We start from the raw sequence: 22,915 nt of genomic DNA, 5'->3' as shown, positions 1-22,915 counted from the left end.
CAATACAAAACAGTTTATTTGTATGTTGTTTTCTTTCAACTTTCCTTTCTCCTGCTACTTTTATTTTGGTACTTCAATGTTTTTAATATTCAATCATTATTTCTTCCCCTTTCTTACCCATATTCAAACCTGCATTTTACTGTTAGTGCTGTTTTTGAGAAAAAAGAAGTAGACATTGTCTAATATTCACAAATTTAACAAAATACTGTATCAAAAGGAAAGGGGACAGAAGTAAAAACATAATTTGGAAACTGGTTAATGTGAAATGTTTTATTAACTAAGGTAACACAAAAATCAACTGTCAGCATACAGAGAATCTACTCAATTTTGGTTAAAATTTTTTAAATAAAATACTCTCACATAAGACAGGTGAAATTCATACTTGATTTATTCTAGAAAAGTTTCCTTTATTTGACAAAAAGTCTAAAACTAACAAGATCAGTAAAATGTCCTATGTCAAATAAAGTTCTGTAATCTATATACTCTATCCTAAACTGTTTAAGTCAATAGGCATTACATGTGTATACTAGTACAAACACATGCATACCCACATACTTTTATATAGAGAAGACAGTACAAAACCAAGGACTAAACTTTTCTTCTCTAAATACGTAATTTTTAACTTTGTCTTTAAAGGATTTACTATAATTTCCAATTACTACTACATATAATAAGCTAAAATTAGCTTCTGAAAGACTCTGAAAAAAAAACCTACAAGGAAACCACATGGGAAGCAATGCTTCCTTAACATAAAATGGAAAAAATTTACTGATTTTAAAATTAGCAACTAAGATTCCACAATTTATATAGAATCCTATTGTCAAAAGTCTCTGAAGAAGACTCACACAGCAGCAAGTAAGAAGAACAAGGAGCTGTATTTTGGAATGAAAATCTTCTGTAATAATAAACAAACATGGCAGCTAAATTTTTTTGTACCTTCCTCTGCTCTTGCACCTTCATGATCAGTCATTCTAGTTGAGGGTGACCTAGACTGATTAATGATTCCTGAAGGGATGTGGGGTAGCTCATCATCTCCCAGATCAGCTATCATGTCGTGAAGTTTTGTCCTGTTGACCCCTGTAAATTAATGGCAGCAGCAGAGGTTCATTTGGTGGCTACTGCTTGACTTGCTAGAAATCTTTATAACCAATGAAACACAACAAACTAATCCTTAAGACAGCCCCAGTTGTAAATACCAGTACTAAGTACTATAATTTTTCTCTATCATTAAACACAAATTTAAAAACAATTATTGCTAGAATGTAACTCCCATCACCCACCAACTGCCCCATCCCCCAAACTCCATTAAGCTTATGGGCACAGAAAACAGATATCTTTCCATATAATAAAATGATGTACGTAACTTGAATGTAGACATAATTAAACATAGATTTTTCAACTTAAAATTCACTATTTTACAAAAATAACAAAAATTACACATGATTTGTAATGTGGGTGCAACAAACAATTAACTTTTCCTGTTGTTCTCCTTCATACCACAAAATTAAGCCAAATTAAGTCAATGCTGAAAATCATTCTAATTCCTTCCCACTGAGATTTCACTAAGTGTCTATGTACCTGAATGAAGGTCTATCCATGAATCTTTGAGTAGACATCTAGAACTTTTATCTGAAAAGTTTTAGCTACTTACCCCCTCCTCCCCTACTCTTTAGGACCACCACCTAAAACAGTTTTTGTCTATTTTGCATTACACCTCTTACTTTCAACTAAATGGAGATGACCTAAGATTGATGGGTAGTGGGTTTTTAAAAAATTTTTAATTAGAAAGAATAATAAAAAACTTTAGAGGTTTTAAGCAAACTCTGGTGAAACTTTTAGATTCACCAAATACAGTCACCATTTGGGTGGATGTTTTTAAGACTTTTGCTCCTGCTGGAAAGTGTTCCCAAAGCATTAATCTCTCTCCCAAGAAAGGATTTCATTTGAACTTTTCTCATATACTTATACTTGTGCTATATTACTTAGCCATTCAATAAACCTAAATTTTTAAGGATGATAGTCTTTCATCTTTGCAGCCCCTGTACTTATTTAGCAGAGTGATCTGTGTATATACTATACATACTTGGATATTTACTGCATTCAATTGCTACAGTTTCTTCTTACTACAATTTCAACAGGCATAATCAAATAAAACCAACCTAAAAACATTTCCATTTGAATGCCCCCAAATTCCAAACTTAATGTAACTAAACTCAATTCCTCTTCATCCCATCAAATCTTTTCTACCCATTTATTCATTTTTCTTAACAGTACCAATCACTTTTCCAGTTAGTTGAGTTTGAAAATGAGAGGTCATCTATTCCTCTTCCCAAGCCCTTAAAAGTATTGCCAAGTCACCATGTCCTCTAAACTTTCATCAAAATATCTCCCTCCCTTCTCCATTCCTATAGCTAAAACCTTCACTACAGGTAAATGTGTTATAATTAATTACAATAGTGCCCTAATCTCTATTTCCAAAGCATCCTATATAGATCAGTCAAGTTAACATGACTTTTATCTCATCACTCACCTTTTCAGACATCAATGATGCCTATTAACAATATAATAATTATAAAATTCTTAAACTAAATAAGCCAAGGATTCTTAATCTAAAGTCCATGAATTTTTAAAAAATATTTTAATAACTTTTTATATTATGGATCCTCTTTGATAAGACCTATATGCTTGACCAGGCTGCCAACCAAAGGAGTCCATGACAACAAAGGTTAAGTAAGACCTTCTGATTTAAACTCTCAATACTCTTGTTGACAGTTCTGCAACATGTAATAATATCGGGGCAGCTAGGTGGCGCAGTGGATAGAGCACCGGCCCTGGAGTCAGGAGTACCTGAGTTCAAATCTGACCTCAGACAATAATTGCCTAGCTGCGTGGCCTTGGGCAAGCCACTTAACCCCATTGCCTTGCAAAAACTAAAAAACAAAACAAACAAACAAAAAAAAACCATGAAATAACATCCTCTGATCTTCAAAAATCCTTTTACTCCTTGTCCACACACAATATATTCATTTTTATTTCCTTGCCCAAGGATAATTCTAGAAGGACAAATCACTCTTAGTCTCCAACTCTCCTAAATCATCAAACTCGCCTGTTTACATAATGACCCATTCAAATTTCAAATCTTCTATAATACCTTATGTTAGCATATACTGAACATGTAACACAGATTTGTATTAAATTGCTACAATATATAAGAAACACATATGCTCTTATTTATTTATTTCATGTGTATGTCTTATCACCCGAGGCAGAAAACACTGCTTTACTAAATTGGACCCATTTTAGGAGGATGAGTCAAATTTGTTTCAATAAACTTTGCAGAAAAGAAAAAGGCTTTCTTTTGTATAAAAAAAAAATTCTGAAATTAACAAGGTTAGGGAAACAAGTCTATGAGAATAATGTCCCAGGAGAGGAGCAGAGATCTGCTGATTCTAGTATCTTATGGGGAATAGAATGATTAAAAGAAGTATGTAATAATACCTTTAGAAACGAGAAGCACAAGGCAAGAAATGAGATTAAACTTATTGTTTTGCATGGCTATACATTTCTAAGCTACCAAGTAACTCACTTTCTCAATGTACGTGGGGGGGAAGGGGAAAGAAGGAGTAGGGTAGGAGGAAGAGAGAGAATGTGGAAGTCAAGGCTTTGGAAGTAATGATACATGTAGCTGGGGGAAAAAAATTAAAAAAAAAAATAAATTTAAGATTAAGCTTATATATTTCCTTAAACACTGACCTAGTGACAGATTAATCTGACAAAAACATTTGTTTTTCTTACAGTTGAAGATTTGTCATTCAGTTTGTGCATGCACACGCACACGTGCGCACACACACACACACACACACACACGCTCTCTCTCACCCCCCCCAAAGAAGCAAAATAAATATTTCCACATTCAGAAATAGGGGAACAAGTCCAGTGAGGATGATTTTTTTCTACTATCACAAGAAGGGCAAGACCTTAAATATAAGACTCCTTAACTCCAAGTCTGAAGCACCATTATCCTACTACTACTTGTACCAAAAAAAAAAAAAAAAAAAAAAAAATTGCAAGAGTAGATTTTATTATAAATACAGTGGTCTCAGGGTGGAAATGAACCAATATATAAAACTAGATGTCTATAACTTAAGGACATTTACATTTTAGAGGTGTGTCTGTATAATTAATATTTTCTGCAAGTTACACTGAAAGTCTATTAATTATACATACAGTGGAATGAAAGGTCAAGGAACACAATGAGTTCTCTGACTTTGTATGTTAATGGCAACTTTAAACCACTGCTAGAAAAATCCAAAACCAGATTCTTAAGAAATAATAATTAAGCCTCACCTCTAAAGTTTGTTCTAATCACCTATGTTCGTCTGAAGTTTCCATTCTGTTTAATAATACAACGAAACCACAAGGACTTCCACCTATCTGGCACAGGAGAGAAAAGGAAAAACCTAAACCTCTCCAAGTTAAAAGCCTGTTTTTAATCAACCTTTAATCTTTTGAAGACAAAAGTATCAGGTTGATTTGAACCCTGAACAAACAAGTTTCAACTCTAAAAATTACCCTTCCTCTTTTCACATACTGTACTAGTGTCTCCCTATTTTTCAGTTGCCCTCTTCCTCTGAGGATATTAGATCGTACATCCCAATGGGAGATATAGTTAGGAGGGTTTGAGGAGGGGAAGAAGAGAAAAGATTTAGGAATTTTAAATTAAATTTTAAATGTAGATACTCTCCAGCAGTATCTATAAATACTAAGGATAAAATGAGCCACTCTATCCTTATAGCTCTTTTAAGCTATCACTGAGTAGTTTTCTACTTTTCTTTTAAGATTTTAAATTGACAATGTGATGACAAGTCTCTATATTCAAATCTGCACGCAGCCCTAATAGATCTTCAAGTTCCTTTACAGTTCAAACTTAAGTTCTAATCTTAAAATATAAATTGTTATAGGACTTATCTTATACATTGCTGCCAAGCAACTGATTGTCTCTTCTACACTAATTCACATAAAATTCTATTTTTGCCAAAACAATTAATATTGAGTGGGGCTATGTATGAATAGTTCTTCAAACCTTACTATTTTCAGTAGCTCCTCTTTTTTCCCCAGTAGATAATTTAAGTGTTTTAAATGAAGATTTAAAAGTTGCATCAATATTTCTAAGATATTAAGTTATACATTAAAATTTCTTGATCCATCAGGCAGATTTTCACATGTGTCTTCCTTAGAGGTGAACTAATAATGAAAATACCTAAGTAATGCTATATTATATGTAAACTAAAATAACTCATTCACTTTTGACAATTTCAACCTATTTCTCAATTACCAATTTCTCCCATAATCTATAAATAGAGAGAAAAATGAAATCTTTTAAATTTAATTAATTTAATCTTTCAACCTAGACATTAACTAGATAACTCAGAAAATGCACCAGTCAAAACAGAGGCAAAAGTCTTTACAAAAATAATGAAGAGATTATTAGATTTCTTTAAATTCAATCATTTGTCTATAACCACATACAAACTGGTCATTTATGAGGAATTTCTTTCCATATATATACTATCATAACAAGCAAGAAGGTTAAAAGTTCTGCACTAGACTTCCGAAACTTGGTTCAATTTCTAGAAAATTCTACTTCTTGAGTATTTATTTTCCTGTTATTTAGTCTTTCATTATCAAAGTCAAAATCAGAATTAGCAGGAACTGGATATAAGATTAGCTTTTTCAGGCAAGAATTTTTCCCCCGAGATATAAGCTAAAATTAAAGATGGATTAAAGAACTAAAAAAAGCAAAAAAAAAAAAACCTAAATAAGGTTTAAAAAAAGTTGTTTTAGCATGGAAAGAAGGGTGCATTAAGAATACATGCTCTACACACAGACACACAGACACACACACACACATACTCACTGCTGTTCACTCATCTGTGTCATATCTGATTCTTACCTACCCATTTAGGGTTCTCTTGGCAAAGACATTGGAGTGGCTGACCATTTCATTCTCCAGCTTATTTTACAGATGAGGATACTGAGGCAAACATGGTGAATTGACTTCCCCAAGATCACACTTCAAGTGCCTGACACCAGATTTGAACTCAGATTTTCCTGACTCCACAGGCGCAACACACTGCACTAGGCACCTAGTTGTCCTAGTATGGATGGATATATAGACATGCATAGATACACACATACATACATACAGTGACTATATCTATATGTCTACAGAATAAATACCAACAAAAATGGACTAATAATACTTTTTTAAAGTATATAAAAATTACAGAATAAAATTGATAACTATCTTTACTCCTTTAAATAAAAGTGATGGGAAGGGCACATAAAAACTAAAATAAAAGTCAGTACTGGTCTAGGGCAGTGGTATTAAACTCAAATAGAAAAAGATCTTTTGAAAGCCACATAGAGAATTAATATTATTGATGTGTTGTATTTTTATTTATTTTGTTAAGCATTTCCCAATTGTATTTTAATTTGTACAAATTGCACTCAAAAGCCTGATACTTGGTCTGATGGACGGAGAACTGCTATGGAAGTCAAGAAGATTTGGATTCAAGTTCCATTTCCAGGGTAAGTCACATGAACTCTGTGTTTGGCCCAGTGGCAAGTCTTAACATTCTAAGGTGCAGAGATGCTAATCTGGATTGGTCAAGATTCTTCCACAAAAGGCACTCCCTTAAATGTATGAAAAAAAATTTCTGCTTTGGAAATAAAACATGCCAGTGCATGCATGTGTGTGTATGAGTGAAGAGAAATGTAGTAGTAAGTAGTAGGGATTAAAAAAAAACAACTCTATACAACCCACTACCTTAATCAAAAGTATACAAGAAAGAAAATATGCAGGGTAATATATGATGGTCTCTACAAATAATATTTAAAAATGAATAAATTGTAAAGGGGATACCCATCTATTGGGGAATGGACGAATAAATTGTGGTACATAATTGTGAAAGAATGTTAATATGCTATAAGAAATTATAAGCAATATGGTTCCAGAAAAAAATGTAGAAAGACTTACACAAATTAAAGCAAAGAGAAGTCAAAAGAACCAGAGGAAAAAAATGTACAACAATTAACTGAATGAATTAGCTATTCTCAGCAATAAAATGGTCTTGTTTCTTGCAGTTTGTCCTTCATTCTGGAAGAGAGTCAATGACATCAGGAAGAAGTCTTGACTTGAAAGTAAACTAGATTCAAATGAGGCAGGCCAGTGCAAAGGCATCAGCCTCATTCTTTCCTCCTCCAATTGCACTCTAAGATAATTCTGTACAGAGAAAGGACTGAAGGAATCTGATAGAGATTGAAATACTTTTATAACTTTCCTTATTTTTCTTTTTCTGTTATGTTTTCATTCATAATATTTTTCATAACTGCACATGTAAAATCTATACAAAGCCGCTTGCCTTATGGGGGGGGAGGAAGGAAGGGAGAGAATTTGGAACTTAAAATATTAAAAACCTAATGTTAAAATTGTTTTTACATGTATTGAAAAAATATAATGTAAAAATTCAAAGAATAAACTTCTAAAAAGCTTACTAATGGAGTACAAATAGATCAAAACATATAAAGAAATGAATGAGAAGCTAAGCAAATTAGGAAAAGATTACAAAACTAAGAACTGAGAAAGAAAAAATGATTTTATCTTTCAAAGGGATAGGGAAGAACTAAATAAGAAAGGAAGACCTTCCCCTCTAAGCATATCCTAATTGCTTTATAAGCAATATTTCAATTAGAGATAAAGAATCTTATCAGAGAAGACACATCGTCAACATAAATAGGACCAGAGAGGTTCAATGATTTTACCCCAAGTCAAACAGGCATATACAGCATCAATATTTAAAACTAAATGTGGTTCTTTGATCAAATAATCTAGACTGATGAAATATAAAGTAAAATAAAATATACTGAAATAAAATCAATGGCACTGCTATTTATTACCTGTATGATTCTCAACAAAACTATTTTACCTCTAAGGGCTTCTATTACCTTTATCTTTGAAAGAAAAGAAGCAGACTAGATGACTCTTCAAACTTTCAATGATTCTATGGATTTAAATTCAACCATGTGATCTTTAAGAACTGATGTCTTATGTTCATTCTTCATTCTTGAACAGGATCAATACAATCAAGAAACTGATGTCTTGACAAGTATGAATTGAATTTACTTTTAAAAGAGCTATGCAAAAGAGAAGGGTGTAAGCATTTACAAAGCTCCTACTACAGGTCAGATGTTGTGCTATGGGCTTACAAATATCTCGTTTAACCCTCACAAAATCCTTGAGATATAAGTACTGTTATCCTCATTTTATAGAGGAGGAAACTGAGGCAAACAGAGGTTAAGTGACTTGCCAATGGTCAGTCAACTAGTAAGATTCTCTAGTCATATACAAATTCCGTTTTTCCCAACTTCAGCTGTAGTACACTACCCACAGAGCCACCTTGTTGCCTCTTAAGAGAATATAAGCAAAGTAGTCAAAAATGTTTTACATTGAGAGCTAAGAAAAATATAACAGCTTAAGTAGAAGAGATAAAATACTATTATGCTAGCTCAGAATCATAAAATTAAAAGAAAATTTGACTTGTTAAATTTGATAAAAAGCCACAGAATGCCTTTTCTATCTTGACCAACTAGCTTTTCAGAATATATTACAGGTATTGTTTCTAATCCCTGCAGATAGAGAACTGGCAAAATACATATCCCATTCTAGGAAAAGGATAATTTTAAATTTAGAAGATTAAAGTTAAAAGAGAGGAAAGACAAAGTGAGGCAAGAATGGTCTGTGTTGTCTCAAGATTTGGTTCAAATCTTGGATCAATCAAGTTCTGCCTGCATCATCTAGGCAAAGTCACCAAACCTCTTCGAGTTAGTGTCTAGATCTGTAAAAATGGGAGGAGAGTTGGAAGGAAGAATGGCTTTTATCACCATCTTTATCTTTACATTCACAATATAAAGTCTATGATTTTATAAATGTTTTTAACTACCAGGGAAAGAGGCTTTAGGCTTACAATCAAATTTATTTTAAGTCTTTCCATTGATATGTCAAACTCTGAGCAGCTCAAAGGTTTGAGCATCCTTCCCTCACTGAGAGAATATTTATAATGAATAAATTGTAAATAAGAAAAGAGAACTAAGAGCATTTGGTTTTATATAGACAATTATAATGTGGAAAACAAACTTCCTCCAAATCTTTAAGTTTACAAAATTCTCAAGAGAAAAGTGTGACTTTAACACAAGAGGAAATCAACAAATATTTCATGGAAAGAATAAAAGGCAGAGTGTCAAAGAATAATCAAAATAATGAAGTTTTATTAGTTTTTTCTACTAAATTTTCAGTTATATCTAACCAAAATAAATTTAGGTTCTTTTTTTGAAAATGAAATAAATACTAGAAGCATAATGAATATCAATGAAATAATCAGAGTTCATTAATTATGGAATTTCTGAGTTTTGTAAAAGATGACTAGGGCTAAAATTAGTCATAAATGAACAAAAATATTTTCATTTTCCCACAAGCATCTGGATTTAGGCAATATTGTGTGTTAATTAGATAATCAGATAAATAAGATCTTAACTATAATGTGGTATCAAGAGAAAATAAAAATACATAAAATGCCAATTCTTCTTTCCCACTTAGGTGTTCAGAATATTTAATAAAAACAAAACCAAAAACTATACCGTAATAGCAGGTCTGTTTGAATTATTCTTTAATAGCTATTCTTATAAAACAAGGTAAAGTGATATTTAAGTGTAGCCTATGAAAGTTTAGTGAAGATTCCTTAGTGATGACTTTTCAAAAACTTCCATAAGTTTAATATTCAAAACAATTCTATTCACATATAATTAAATAGAAATTTAGGGAAGCTGCAAACTATTGGAGTACAAGCGTTAGAATAAATTACCAGGTTAGCTAGCAACTTCAGACAGGCAGTAATTCTGATATAACATCTGACCTTGACTAGATAAAACCAGACTGAGTTTCCCTACCTTTAACTCAGTAGCTGTCCATTACGTGTTGGATTTAATACTATGTACATATATTTAATTTTTCCTTTGTATTTTTAATCCTGTGCTTCTTAAGAAAATAGAAGAAGCAGCTTTTAAGAGCACATGTCAATGACTGTTAAGGGGATGGTAAAGTCAAGAGTTTTAAGAAACATTCAAGTCCTCACAAGTAAACAGGATCTGACAAACTGAAGCTACAAAGAAAACACATGTGAGAATAAAAACTAACACTAAGAACTGAAAATAATTGATGCAAAGCAGCCTAATTAAGGCACAGAAAAGAAACAAAGTTCTCCCAAAAGACCTGACAGCTATACACTATTACTCAGTAGTTGTGAGATCACTTCACTTTTATGAAGAAAAACTGCCTTTCATGGATAAGAAAATATGAAGAATGAATAAGTTTAGAAAAGATAATTTTACTGATTAAATTTACTTCTAATATTTACATATATATATAAAAATCACTATCAGAAAAATTCCAGATAAGCCTGTGGAATCTGAGCATCATAGTCTTACTGTAAAACATTCCCTCTGAAAAGATATTTCCACATGGATGGAGTGACTAACTCTGAAAAATAAGCTGATATACTGAAAAGCAGAATTAATTTATAATTATAGAAATTCTACAAATGAGATGAGAGAATCCACCAATGACTTTAGACCATGTGACTTGAAAGTTATCTAAGAGAAAGATTTAGGTTATAATCAAGGCTATACTTTGACAAATAGACACAGGTATATTTTAATAGCTATCATGATGAAAATATGTCTTCATAATGAAGAATTTAAGAATGTCAACATCTTGTGAACTCAAAACAGGTGACTCTAGAAAAAAGACATTTGTAATTGAGTGTTTTTTTAAAAAAAGATAAGAAAAGCAGTCAATTTTATTGTTTAATTAAATAACTTAATTTTACTTTGTACCTGTTAAATTATACACCAATATACTTTGAAGACTCTAAAAGAGAGGAGTTAGAAGAAGATAAAGAACTTGGCCTAAAAATCGTCAACTTGACACAGGGGCAGAATACTTACTCCTGTCTCTTTGTCCAAAGCTAGGTAAGAAGAAGCAAAGAGAAGACATAAAAGGGAAAATTGGAAGATAGGTCAAGAAGATAATAGAAAAATAAAGAATAAATTTAAATTTTATATATGACTTGATAAAAAATTGTTCCAGTAAGCTAGTATTTAATTAAGTCAAAACCACATTCTTTTGCTTATGTTTAATTCCCAAATTTTAACATAGATGTCAAGTGTGTATCTAATCTAATAGGATTAGAAAGAAATGTCATAAATGTCACTTAATAATGAGAACATTGCAGCAGGTACATTTCAGTTTAAAATTTCCACAAGTAAGTCAAAAGGTCAAAGATAGTAAGCAAGTCTCTTAAAGCCTCTCCAAACTAACCCTAATCTCATCAAAATAACTAATCATGCAAAACCACTTAAACACTCATGCACAAATTATAAATAAGTGATGTTAGAGCCTGAATACAGCACCAGCCCAGCACTGTTTTAAAATAAAATAAGCATTTTGCTATATGGTTTGAAACTTCTTATAGAATTCTTGAAGTTCTAATTTTTAAGTTTCTTAAATCAGCATGCAATAACTGAGGCTAGCACAGAGCAATAACAATTCTATAGCAAGAAAAATGCAAAAAAGTCAAATCTCAATATTAAGCTACTTAGCCCTACCCTATCCTCTAAAAAAAATAAAACATTTCCAAATAAAACGCATTCTTGAAATATTACACTTACAATATTATAATCTAGCTTATCTAGTCAATCAAATGTGTTTTGAGAACTGTCAACCTGAAAAGTTGAGTTACTTTACTTTTCTCACCTAATTTTATTTTTCTTTTTGAAATAGTCAAGAATAACACATTAAGAAAAGGAGTCAAAAGCCACTAAAAATATTAAAAATACTTATTTCTTTTAGGTTCAAAGTTGATTAAGAACAATTTTCCCCTTATTTTATAAACGTAGTTAGGATTTTTATAATGAACATCACTACTGAACTTATCAGTGACTAACATCAATCAGGTCATATTTACTGGGCCTTCAAATGAACCCCATAGGTACATACATATCTGCTAAGTCAAAGAGAAAAGATTCTCCTTTTTTCCTTTCTTAGAAAGAAGAGATTCTCCATTCTCTCTTTCTTATATATATATATAATAGTGACTTAACACCTTAATTTCATGACCAATCAAGATCTGGAAAATAAGTGTTTCTGCCCTCTAATCCATTCAATTAAATGTGCTTTCAATGTTTCTTCATTTCACTAATGATACTAAATTTTGTTCATATGAACTTGAGATGTTATACAACAGATAAAGTTTAAAGTTGGTTGCCCCATATGAAAAATGATAAATGTTATACACACACACACAAACAAAAAAAAACAACAAAACATAACTCAATAATATTTTCCTCAATATTAAAATGAAAGGTTACATTATAATAGTTAGAATATCTGCACTTACTCTTGACCCCTTTCTTCCCCTTTCGTTCCTTCTTGTACTGTTCCTTCAGTTTACTTATTAGTCCCTGGTCTACATCCCAAACCTCAGCAGTTGGGGACAGGTCATCTTTGTCTACATGCAGCATATTATTAAAAGAAAAAAAATCAGCAGTTGGCAATGCAAGCAGTTGGCAATCAACTGTTATATAAGTTTATGTAATCATCATCAAAATGTACTATTAGATTATACTCAAAATATTTAAAGGTGCAGTCTTTGCCTTGTTATTAACAAATCAAGCATGAAATCCTATGTTAGTTTTCCAAATTTTAAAATATCATAACATTTAAAATTTGACTTAATTTTATGAATCAAAATTTGGAAATAGTTATTTTCTGAATACTGCTGCTGTTGAAGATCAATGAACCAAGACTAGAAATAAAATATAAAAGCTATCCAAATTAGATTACTGCATCTTTAGAAAGGTGTTAATAAAAAAATTCAGCCAGCATCATAAGCAAATAAATAAATTTCATGCGTACTAAACATGAAAGTGCAAGCTAAATATATGTCAGTGCCATTTTGTTGATGAAAGTAATCATGCACCCTCTCTCCCTCTTATTTTGCATGCAGAGGTAGCTCTACAAATGAAGTCATCATGGCCAATATAATAAACATACAGTTCCAAAGTAAAGTCTCTTAAATAATATAAAAACATTCACACAATCCCAAAATAGTTCAACATCTCATTACCTTCTTCCATAGGTCTACTACTAAAGTTAACAAAAAAAAAAACTCAAGATTCTACTGTTGAATATTTTTAGATCACACTTTCTAGGGGGTTGAGACCACTGAAATGCAGGGAGATGTGAAAATAAACACTGCTGTGCATTTACTAAAGACGAAATTTCAGCACCTTTAATTAGCCATCCACAAATCCATATTTGTATTAGCTAAAACTTGTGCCTGGAAAAAAGTTACTGTTAAGTAAATGTGGAAGAAACACTTTAGGGGGAGTGAAGTGGTAAGGAAAAGAACAAATCTGTTTATACATAACTAGAATACTGATGTGGAAGGGCAGGGGAAGGGGGAAAGAATTGCTGGTTGATTTTAAACAGCCCAGTTATTACAAGGTTTGACAAAATATCCTGCAATGCAATCAAAAGTTTATATCATTATAGCCTGTAGCAAAAAAAAAATAATAATAATATCAAAATACATTATATGACTGAAAAGGTAGATAACTTTTAGGGAACAAGTAGTTATTAAATTTTGAAAATCCAAACAATAATAAAAATGTACAATAGATTTTTTTAAAACATTATTACGAAGGTTTCCCTTCAAAGTTATCAAAAAGTTGTACATCTAAATTTGTTTAGTGATGTATCATTTCAATTACTCTAGATAAAAAGGACAAAAAATATTTTGGACAATCAAGATCCATAACACCCAGTTTCCTTATTTGAGATGCAATCTTTCAAATGATATTTTTAAAAAAGACTACCTGAGAGTTTCTGGTTTGTAGGTGACACAAACCTAACAATTTAGAAAATTTACCTGAATTGAGTGTTAAGATCATTTTTAAGGTCATTATTTTCCTTGAGGATACAATATCTGAATAATTAAATGTATATGGGTTACATTGCTGCCTCAAATGTACCCTGAAATGGTGAAATTCTCTTTATAACATCTGCCAAAAGCATCAAGTACATTAATATGACTACATCAAAGTAAAAACTGAATTGACAGGTTATCTCACATGAAGTTTCATGATGAATACACTACAATGAATTTAATCAATTTTAACAAAGCTAAAGGTTCCTATCTAAAAAAGAAGTCATTTAAGGGCAGTGTGACAATAGGATAAAACCCAAACAATGGTTTCAATAATAACATTAAAAAAAAAATCAGCAATAGAAACCAAAGGCATTGTTTAACAGAATAATAATCTTTATCAGAAATCATATAAGGTAGAAAAAATTAATGAGACATTTGACCAATTAAGATAGATTCTTTGCAGAAAGAAAAAAGCTGTGAGGTAAGCTAAAACTAAAGCAGCAAAAGGGAGTGAAAAAGCAAAAGGCAATATATAAGAATAAGCTGAAGGGGAAAAATAAACATCATTTGCAAAGTAACCTACTTTCTCAAAAATTCAAAGATAAACTTATTGCAATATAAGGAACATGTTGGTGAATGCATATGTGCACAGACAACATCCTGAAACTTGCCTGGTAAGTAACTGCTGATTGATATGCTTATAAGAAATAGATAAGAGCACAAAGGAAGAGGCATCATAATCTTCTACACTGTTAATCCTTTTTTAAAAAATCTAGGGGGAAGAAAAAAAATCAAGAAATGAGGTTGTACCACTTCAGGCCATTTTACTTTTTTCATTTTCTTTTTTTAAAAAGGCGAACATATTATGGAATGTGCACAAAAATTATACCCATGAAAATTCAACGCAACTTAACACATGGAATTTTAATATGGGCATTTCTGACTACCAAAGTAAATGAATATCAAAGACTTTTTAGACATGGCCTAAATCTATGATTCATTTTGTTTTCTTGAAGCATGAAAAATTTCTAACTACTCTCTATGAAATTTAAGTATATACATTCAGGTAGCAATTAAGAGTTTTAGAACAGTGTTTCATCAATCAGCTTAAAAGATGTTTTTGCAGGGTGGGGAGGAGAAAAAAATAAAGCAATTAAAATTATAGTCCCTATAAAGAAATAAAAACCAGAGATGCAACAGCAGACATTTGCAGGGTTATATATTTACATGGGAGAGAACTGTATAAAAATGTTAAAGTTAAGTTATGCTATATATATATTTGAAAGAAGAAAAAAGTATAAAAAATTAAATGTAGTAGCTAAATATAAAATATCTAATTGATTTTGAAAAGGTTCCAAATTTAATTTTATCAAATTTTACAACTAGATGACTAGCATTCAAAAAAGGAAGAGGTAATTTAAATGGGACAATGTAATAAGAAAAAATATATAGAGATATATAAGCGGTGTGTAAACCTTAATGTATTATATAAATGCCAGCAATTATCATCATCATCATCATCATCATCATCATTAGGATATATCTGGTAATATTTACAGCTATATATACCTTGGTAGCTGTACTAGCCAGCACCATCAGAGACTAAAACTATCTACTTATAAAAAGACCATTTTATTAAGTCAATTCAATGTAAACAGTTGTACAAAATATTTTGTCAATTAGACCCATGTAAAAACTAACAAATTAATAAGGTCAAATGAAGTTTCTAAATATTTACAAATAAGTGTTTCTGGACATTTTCTCTTAAATCTAATTAATTTGGAAAAAATATAAACATACTATATTATGAAGTATATTTCCTTGCTTGGTATAGATACTAAATTAGGACAATAAAATTTACTATATAGTCTCCTCAAGAATCCAAAGTGCTTTAAAGATACTACTTTAAAAGTTTCCTGAAAGGGAAAAAAATTGAGAGTGATAAGTATGCTTTAAACTCTCAGTTATCGGGAAATAAACAGAAACAGTTGTTGCTTCCAAGTTCTTACTGGTTATTACAATCACTCTCCTGATAAACTTCTTTGTGTAAAAGGTCATGTTACCCAAATGTAACACAGACTACATCCCATACTGTTGGGACATTTAATCTTTTATGTAGAAAGAGTTCAAAGAAAGCAACTTTGTCAAAAATTATATTTGACTAGCTTAAGTAATGCTGTTGTCTATTCCTTGAAAAGTATATGTTGCATATACAGTTTGACCTTACTATGCCTACTTTTGGATTGTGCCTCTGCTCCTCTTGTGCAGCTAATTCAAGAGTCAACTGATTTAAATGGAAGTCTATCTTTAAAGATTAACAGTGGAGAAAACTGAGAGATTACATGAATGTTCTATCCATTTATCTGGTAATATGTGAAACTGGTCTTTACAATTAATTTAAACTATTCATTTCATTTCATTTGTTCTAAACATTTCTGATTTTTTTTCTTTGAGAAATGAAGCCCCTCTTGTAAATGGTTTGCAAATTACCATAAAGACAACTTTTAAAACAAAACAAAACAAAAAAGAAACAAGAATTTGATCACTCTAGTAATAGGTTAACTTTTAGGGACAATATTTAATGACATGTCATATTAATTAATTACTTGATAAGTTTTCCTTTAAAACTCTGTAATCAAATTCTAATTTATTCTGATATAAAAATAATATAATTATCAGAAACAAACACTTATATAATACCTTAATGGTTTACAACACGCTTTCCTCACAACAGCCTTGAGATAGGAGTACATGTGTTAACACAAAATAAGTAAACTGAGTTCAAGTGACTTGTTCAGAAAAACATAAGTATTAAGTGTTATCGAATCAGGAGAGCTGGATTCAAATGCTGGTTGCAAATTCAGTACTCCTTTCCATTATACCAAGCTGCTTCTCTATCAAGCCAAAATAATTTACAAGCAAATATTTAATAAAAGCAACAAAAGGGACATCAGATATAGTGTCCTACAGAAAATTTATCATAGATAAATTATATCACATGTATATAAATCATTATATCATGTAACTGTCATATGCTTAGATAGTCTAGCTCCTAACAAAAGCAGCACGTGAAGATTTTTTGGTTAAGGTATTAACATGTTAAATAATCTTGATAAAAGAATATCATTAATTCTTGACCAACAGAAACCTAAAATCAGATTTGGGAAATTCAACTGCTTTCATATCTATAAACTAGACCATCAAGATGAAATGTAAAAAGGGTTAAGAATTTGAAGAACATAAATTATTTCCCAAATTGAACAAGATAAGAATGTTTAAAAACTGACAACTTTTAGAAAATAATAGGTAATACTGAGAGGAAAGGAATAGCTTTTCCAATACTAGAATAAATTTTCTAAATTAGAAAGAAAATCTTTTAAAGTTATATATTAAATGTTGCTACACTGAGCTTTCAATATTTCAAAATATACTGTCTTGAAATTTTTCAATATCTTTGCTATACATTTTAACTTCAACCACACATTCAGATACACACACTCAATCTCTTAAAAGTTTTTTTCCCCAATATACACATCTATGGGATTGCTCTCCTCCTTCAAATATTATTTACTTTTATCTTATCTTCTTACCCCATTCTGTGCCATCCCCTGAACTCCGTGCTTCTCCAGCTCCTTCTCCATCTTCAGCTGTAACTAAAAAATCAAATTCTTTCAGGGCTTCCTCAGTATCTGGGTCATCAGTAAGGTCAGCTGCTAAACCTTCATTACCAATCTGCAAAAATGAATGAAGACCCACAAAATATTTAATGATGAATTTTTAAAAAATTATATATTAATATTTTCAAACACTTAGCCTGAATGTATATTATAGTGTCCAGATCAAAGAAAGTTCTTGACCGCTGAATGAAAGTCTACTGCCATTTTTAGCACTAATTTTTGGTACTAATAATGTATGACTCAAATTTTCTAGATGGAACACAAGCTGCATATGGTACTTTAAACCATAGGTTCCTTAGAGTAGCGAAATCCCTTTTTCGTTTAGGTAAGTCAAAAGAATACAGGAGATGCCAAAAATATTTCTTTAGAGTATGTGCCCTTAACTACACTGGTTTTTTCCTGCTTTATCACAACATACAAACATAATTCATCCATAGTTCTTGTAACCTGCCATGAATGATGTTTTCTTTCTCCCATAATCTCATCTTATTCTTAAAGTTGGAGGTAGTTCTTTTATAAATGAAATTTTTAACTTTTTTTTGTACCAAATAAAAGATTATTAATCCAGTTCTCAGGACTTCATGAGCTGGAAGGAAATGATCCTTTTTTTTTTAAATCATATGCAAATTATAGCTCAGAGAAGGGAGTAATGGACTTGACTTGCTTAAGATAACAAAGGAAAGCATTAGTGCCAGGATATGCTTCAAGGTCTTCATTCCCACACACTCAAACACTAATAAAAATTCACAAATAACTTGTTAAACTGGGTAAATATCATTCATTACTCCACTTCTAGATACAAGCAATACTAGTCCTGAAAAAGGGCAAAATATATTTGTCAAAAGAAAGAAGCCCCACACCATACAATCAAACTAGGTGGAATAGCAGTTGAGTGGTAAACACAGTTCCTAAGACATGCAAATAAATTAGAAATGAAGATGACCAAGAGAAGATAAAGACAATTTTGGGGACAAAAATCCAAACTCAAAGGTGAATATTTAAGAGCCTCTGAAAAAATTACATGCCTAAATACAAGAATAAGAGTTCTATAAAAATATTTGAAATGCATGAGTACTTATGTATCTGAGTTTCTGAACATATAAAATTAAGTCTCTACTTTGTGTTTATTCATCCGATGTTTTTCCTTTCCATCTGTGAGATCTTCAATCATATCATTCTCCTCTTCTTCATCACTATCATCTGCATTTTCTAAGAAATTGAATGTTTCAAGAACATCACCAGAATTCCTACAAAGGTTAAAAAGAGTGAGAATCAATTAATTGGTTTTGATTAGGTATTCTTTAATATAGTTTAGTTTAAAAGAAACTAATGACAATTAAACTCACAAATACTCTAAGACTAGAATGTTTAAAACAGGTTGGAATTTTTTTTTAGCATATTATGCTTTTAATATCCATGTGTTTCATATTACTCTTAATATTTTAAAATATTTCTTTAGATATAAAAACTGACAAAAAGGAAATACTTAGTCCACTGAAAACCCAAATTTCACTAAAAGTTTACTTAAAATTAATGAATAATTTTATCTATTGATTAAAATGTTAGTGTAAGAATCTAACAATATAAACTTGAAACTAATACAAATTAATTTCTTTAAAAGCATTATTTACTTCTAACTGATACTATTAGTCAAAAAAGAAAGGTTTAAAAATATCTCAAACTGCATTTAAGCATAAACTAAAATCTTCTATTTCCAAATCTAAGGGTCATATTTTATAGATATTATCTATGTTCAGAATGGGAAATGACAGCTCCTGGACTGTGAGTTCTTTTTTATAATACCAAGCCTACCTTTGGCAACCTGGAGAAGTCTATGTATGGACCCCTCTTCAGAATACTGTTTTAAATTTATGAATCAAAATGCTTACATTTACAAAAGAAATAAGTTATGCTAACATTTTATCAAAATACTGGGGGGGGATTATCAAACCTCAGTTTAAGAACTCCTGTTCTGTTTATTAGATTCTGAGAAAATGTTAATAAATTTGAGATTCTTTTTTATAATATAGGTCAAATAACTGAGATGGGTAAGAAAGAGATAAGCAAAGTCACTAATAAAGCAAACAAATATTATTGAACATAAAAGGTATTAAAAGATATTAAGAGAATATGAGCTTTATTTTCTGATTCATAAAAGTCTCTAGCACTAAGAAGTTATTCTGTTGAGAACAAGTTTCAAATAATATTTCTAATGATTTTAATCACTAGGTTGTATACATTTAGAGGAAATGATAGCCACGATATGTTTTCTCTCCAATTAGAAATACTTTCATTCCTTAAATAGACCCTAACATTTTGAATTTCTCTTAGAACCTTTTATGTTATTATCAGTGTTATACAAACATATTTTTTCTCCTCTACTAATATTAAAATTATCTGGAAAAAAAAGAGCAGTTTGTCTGAACATTTTTGTTCATATTCTTAATACAATGTTATGTATATATTAATACTTAAAAAATGATCAGATTAAGAAAGCCCAAATGAATGATTTCTTGTCCATAGTTCTACTTCTAATTATGATACAACAATAAGAATTAAAATTAGTGGATCATTTCTATTGGAGATTATGAAAAAATTAGGACTTGTCTATTCCAAAAGTTGCTAATAACAACTTACAAAAATATCTATCATATACTCATGAACGTAAATCTTATATCATACCTTTTGATTTCTTGTCCTTTTTGCTTAGATGGAGAGTCTCCTCCATTCAGAATCTGTTCTAAATTCTTTGTCTCTACTGAGCCATTTGGTTCTGAACCAGAGAGTCCAAGTAATGATCTTACCCTCTGAGACCGTACATCTAATATTGTGTCTGTGTAACCTACTTCCTGAAGATACCTGTTAGGGAAAGATATTCAATCATGAAAAATGTGAAATCTCTGCCAAAATCAGACAGAACATAAACCAAAATATTTAAGAGACTACTAATTAGCTTGAGAGAAAGAACTTTTAAGTATGCCTTACAGGTATTTTAGTAGATGTTTTCCAAGGAAATAAAATTATTCTAAGGTATATGTACATTTATACACATATAAAACAGAGAGTTACATATGGAATATTTGGGGGGGGGACCCCAATTGTTCAGAGGCCCAGAAATTAAAAAGAAGCCAGAAATGTTTTGTAGGATGAGTATATTGGCAGGAATGGATAAGTTTATTCAAGGCACAACTAGAGTATTTTATTTTGTGACAAAAACAAATTTCTTGATTGAATAATATCTAGAAAGGCAATTTAGGTAGAAAAAAGGAAGACTTTCAAAAAATGTGCTATCTAACATAAAATACACAAATAAATCTCATCACAGAAAATTTTAGTTCAAAGAAATGTCTAATACAACTCCTTTCTTTATAGGTTGTTCACAATCAAGTAATTTACTATTGATCTAATTATTTCTTGTTCTGTTCACTGCAATTTGGTTCCTTTAAGTGTCTTAAAAATCCTCCTTGGAGGCAGCTAGTTGATGTAGTGGATAGAGCACTGACCCTGGAGTAAGGAGGACCTGAATTTGAATCCAGCCTCAAGACACTTAATATTTACCTAGCTTTGAGACTGTGACAACTCACTTAATCCCACTGTCTTGCAAAAAACAAAGCAAATTAAAAATTCATCCTTAGAATTTGTTGTCTGCCAAACAAAATCAATCTAATCCCCCCCCCCCCCCCAACCTCATAAGCTAAGACATTAAGCACCACAGGACTTTTTTTGCAAACAGGAAAAATATATATAAATTTAAATAATATATAAATAAAGCTAAGATCAAAGAAGCATATATCATGTTACAAAATCTCAGGCTTTAAGCCATCTTAGGCTAAGCATGAATTGGAAGGAGAAAAGAAATTCCTCAAAGAAACCACCTACCAAGTCCAAGGATAAAATAATATGTTAGCAAAATATACCAAAGTGTAGAGTCTATTTTTCATTTTCTTTTTCTAGTAAGCTTAGAAATTTTTGTATAAAGACTTCAATGCCAAATACAGACAAGCTACTTTATCCATTCAGAACCGCTATTATCACATAATATATTTTTTGAGGAAGGGGGCCGCAAGGCAAGTAACTTGCCCAAGGTCACACGGCTAGGCAATTATTAAGTGTCTGAGGCCAGATGTGAAACCAGGTTCTCCTGACTCCAGGGCTGGTGCTCTATCCACTGTACCACCTAGCTGCTCCTATGACATACTATCAATAGTTACATTGAGTAGGAAGCATACATACATATACACATATAGAAACACATAAACACACACACACACACACACACACAAAAATTCTTGGACATAGGATAAAATATATTGTTTGCTTCTAAAGCCTTTCACAACCTGTTGCCAGTCTATCTTTCCAGGCTCAAAGACTACTAATCCTCCATGAAAATCTCAATACAATCAAAACTGACCTCTGTTCCTCACATAATGTACTCCCATCAAGGGCTGGATATACATTACAAGTAAAATATAATCCCTCATTACATCTTTGTTATACAAAATCCCTCTTTCTGCAAGACACAGTACAAGCACTATTTTCAATATAAAGTGAGCCCCTGCCCCAATATCTTGTGGCCAAGAATTTGTACCTAACTTGAATTATATTTATTCTATATTTGAAATAGACGGTGCATTAATTATGTGCCTTGTACCATGTCTTTCAAAGTAGGAATGTTTCATTTGCTACATTTGCATCTCTAGTACCTGACACAATTAAGTACTTCATAAATACGCAATGAGAAGAAATCAAAGAGATCTCAAGAGTTACAAAAATATGCTCTAAACACCATCAAAGAAATGAAAATTAAAACAATAAAATACCATCTCACACCAATCAGACTGGCTGATGATGATGATGTTTGTTTTTCGTTCTTGAATAAGTCCATTACATCAGGGAGGTGATGCCAAGATAAGCAAATGAATTGGATTTGAGTGAGGGGGGGTCCTGTACTAAGTCACCAGCCTCACTTTCTCCTCTGGAGCCATCTGGGTCAAGTGGCCAGATAGGAATCAGGATGACTGGAGATGGCCCTGGATTCAAGGCAAGAAGGGTTAAGTGACTTGCCCAAGGTCACAGAGCTATTAAGTGTTGAGTGTCTGAGGCCAGAGTTGAACTTAGGTCCTCCTGACTCCAGGGTCGATGCTCTATCCACTGTGCCAACTAACTGCCCTAGATTGGCTAACATGACACAAA

At 31.4% G+C, this 22,915-nt stretch overlaps 1 protein-coding gene across 6 annotated transcripts in view; it reads right to left on the bottom strand.

The window, feature by feature from the left end:
• STRN3 (striatin 3) overlaps window positions 1–22,915 on the bottom strand; it is a 99,939-nt gene that overhangs the window by 16,682 nt on the left and 60,342 nt on the right. For 4 of the 6 annotated variants that reach the window (XM_074235375.1, XM_074235379.1, XM_074235378.1 and 1 more), the window contains exons 5-9: window positions 20,405–20,581; window positions 18,840–18,969; window positions 17,636–17,777; window positions 12,513–12,623; window positions 937–1,077 (exon numbers count right to left, since the gene is read on the bottom strand). In XM_074235375.1, coding sequence (XP_074091476.1) covers window positions 937–1,077; window positions 12,513–12,623; window positions 17,636–17,777; window positions 18,840–18,969; window positions 20,405–20,581 — 701 coding nt within the window. The remainder of the gene's footprint in view (window positions 1–936; window positions 1,078–12,512; window positions 12,624–17,635; window positions 17,778–18,839; window positions 18,970–20,404; window positions 20,582–22,915) is intronic. The other 2 variants (XM_074235376.1, XM_074235377.1) reach the window with 2 other exon arrangements.

This window comes from Macrotis lagotis, chromosome 4 (assembly GCF_037893015.1).
Source record: "Macrotis lagotis isolate mMagLag1 chromosome 4, bilby.v1.9.chrom.fasta, whole genome shotgun sequence".
Taxonomy (NCBI): domain Eukaryota; kingdom Metazoa; phylum Chordata; class Mammalia; order Peramelemorphia; family Peramelidae; genus Macrotis; species Macrotis lagotis.
This window is presented reverse-complemented; position numbering and strand designations above follow the sequence as displayed.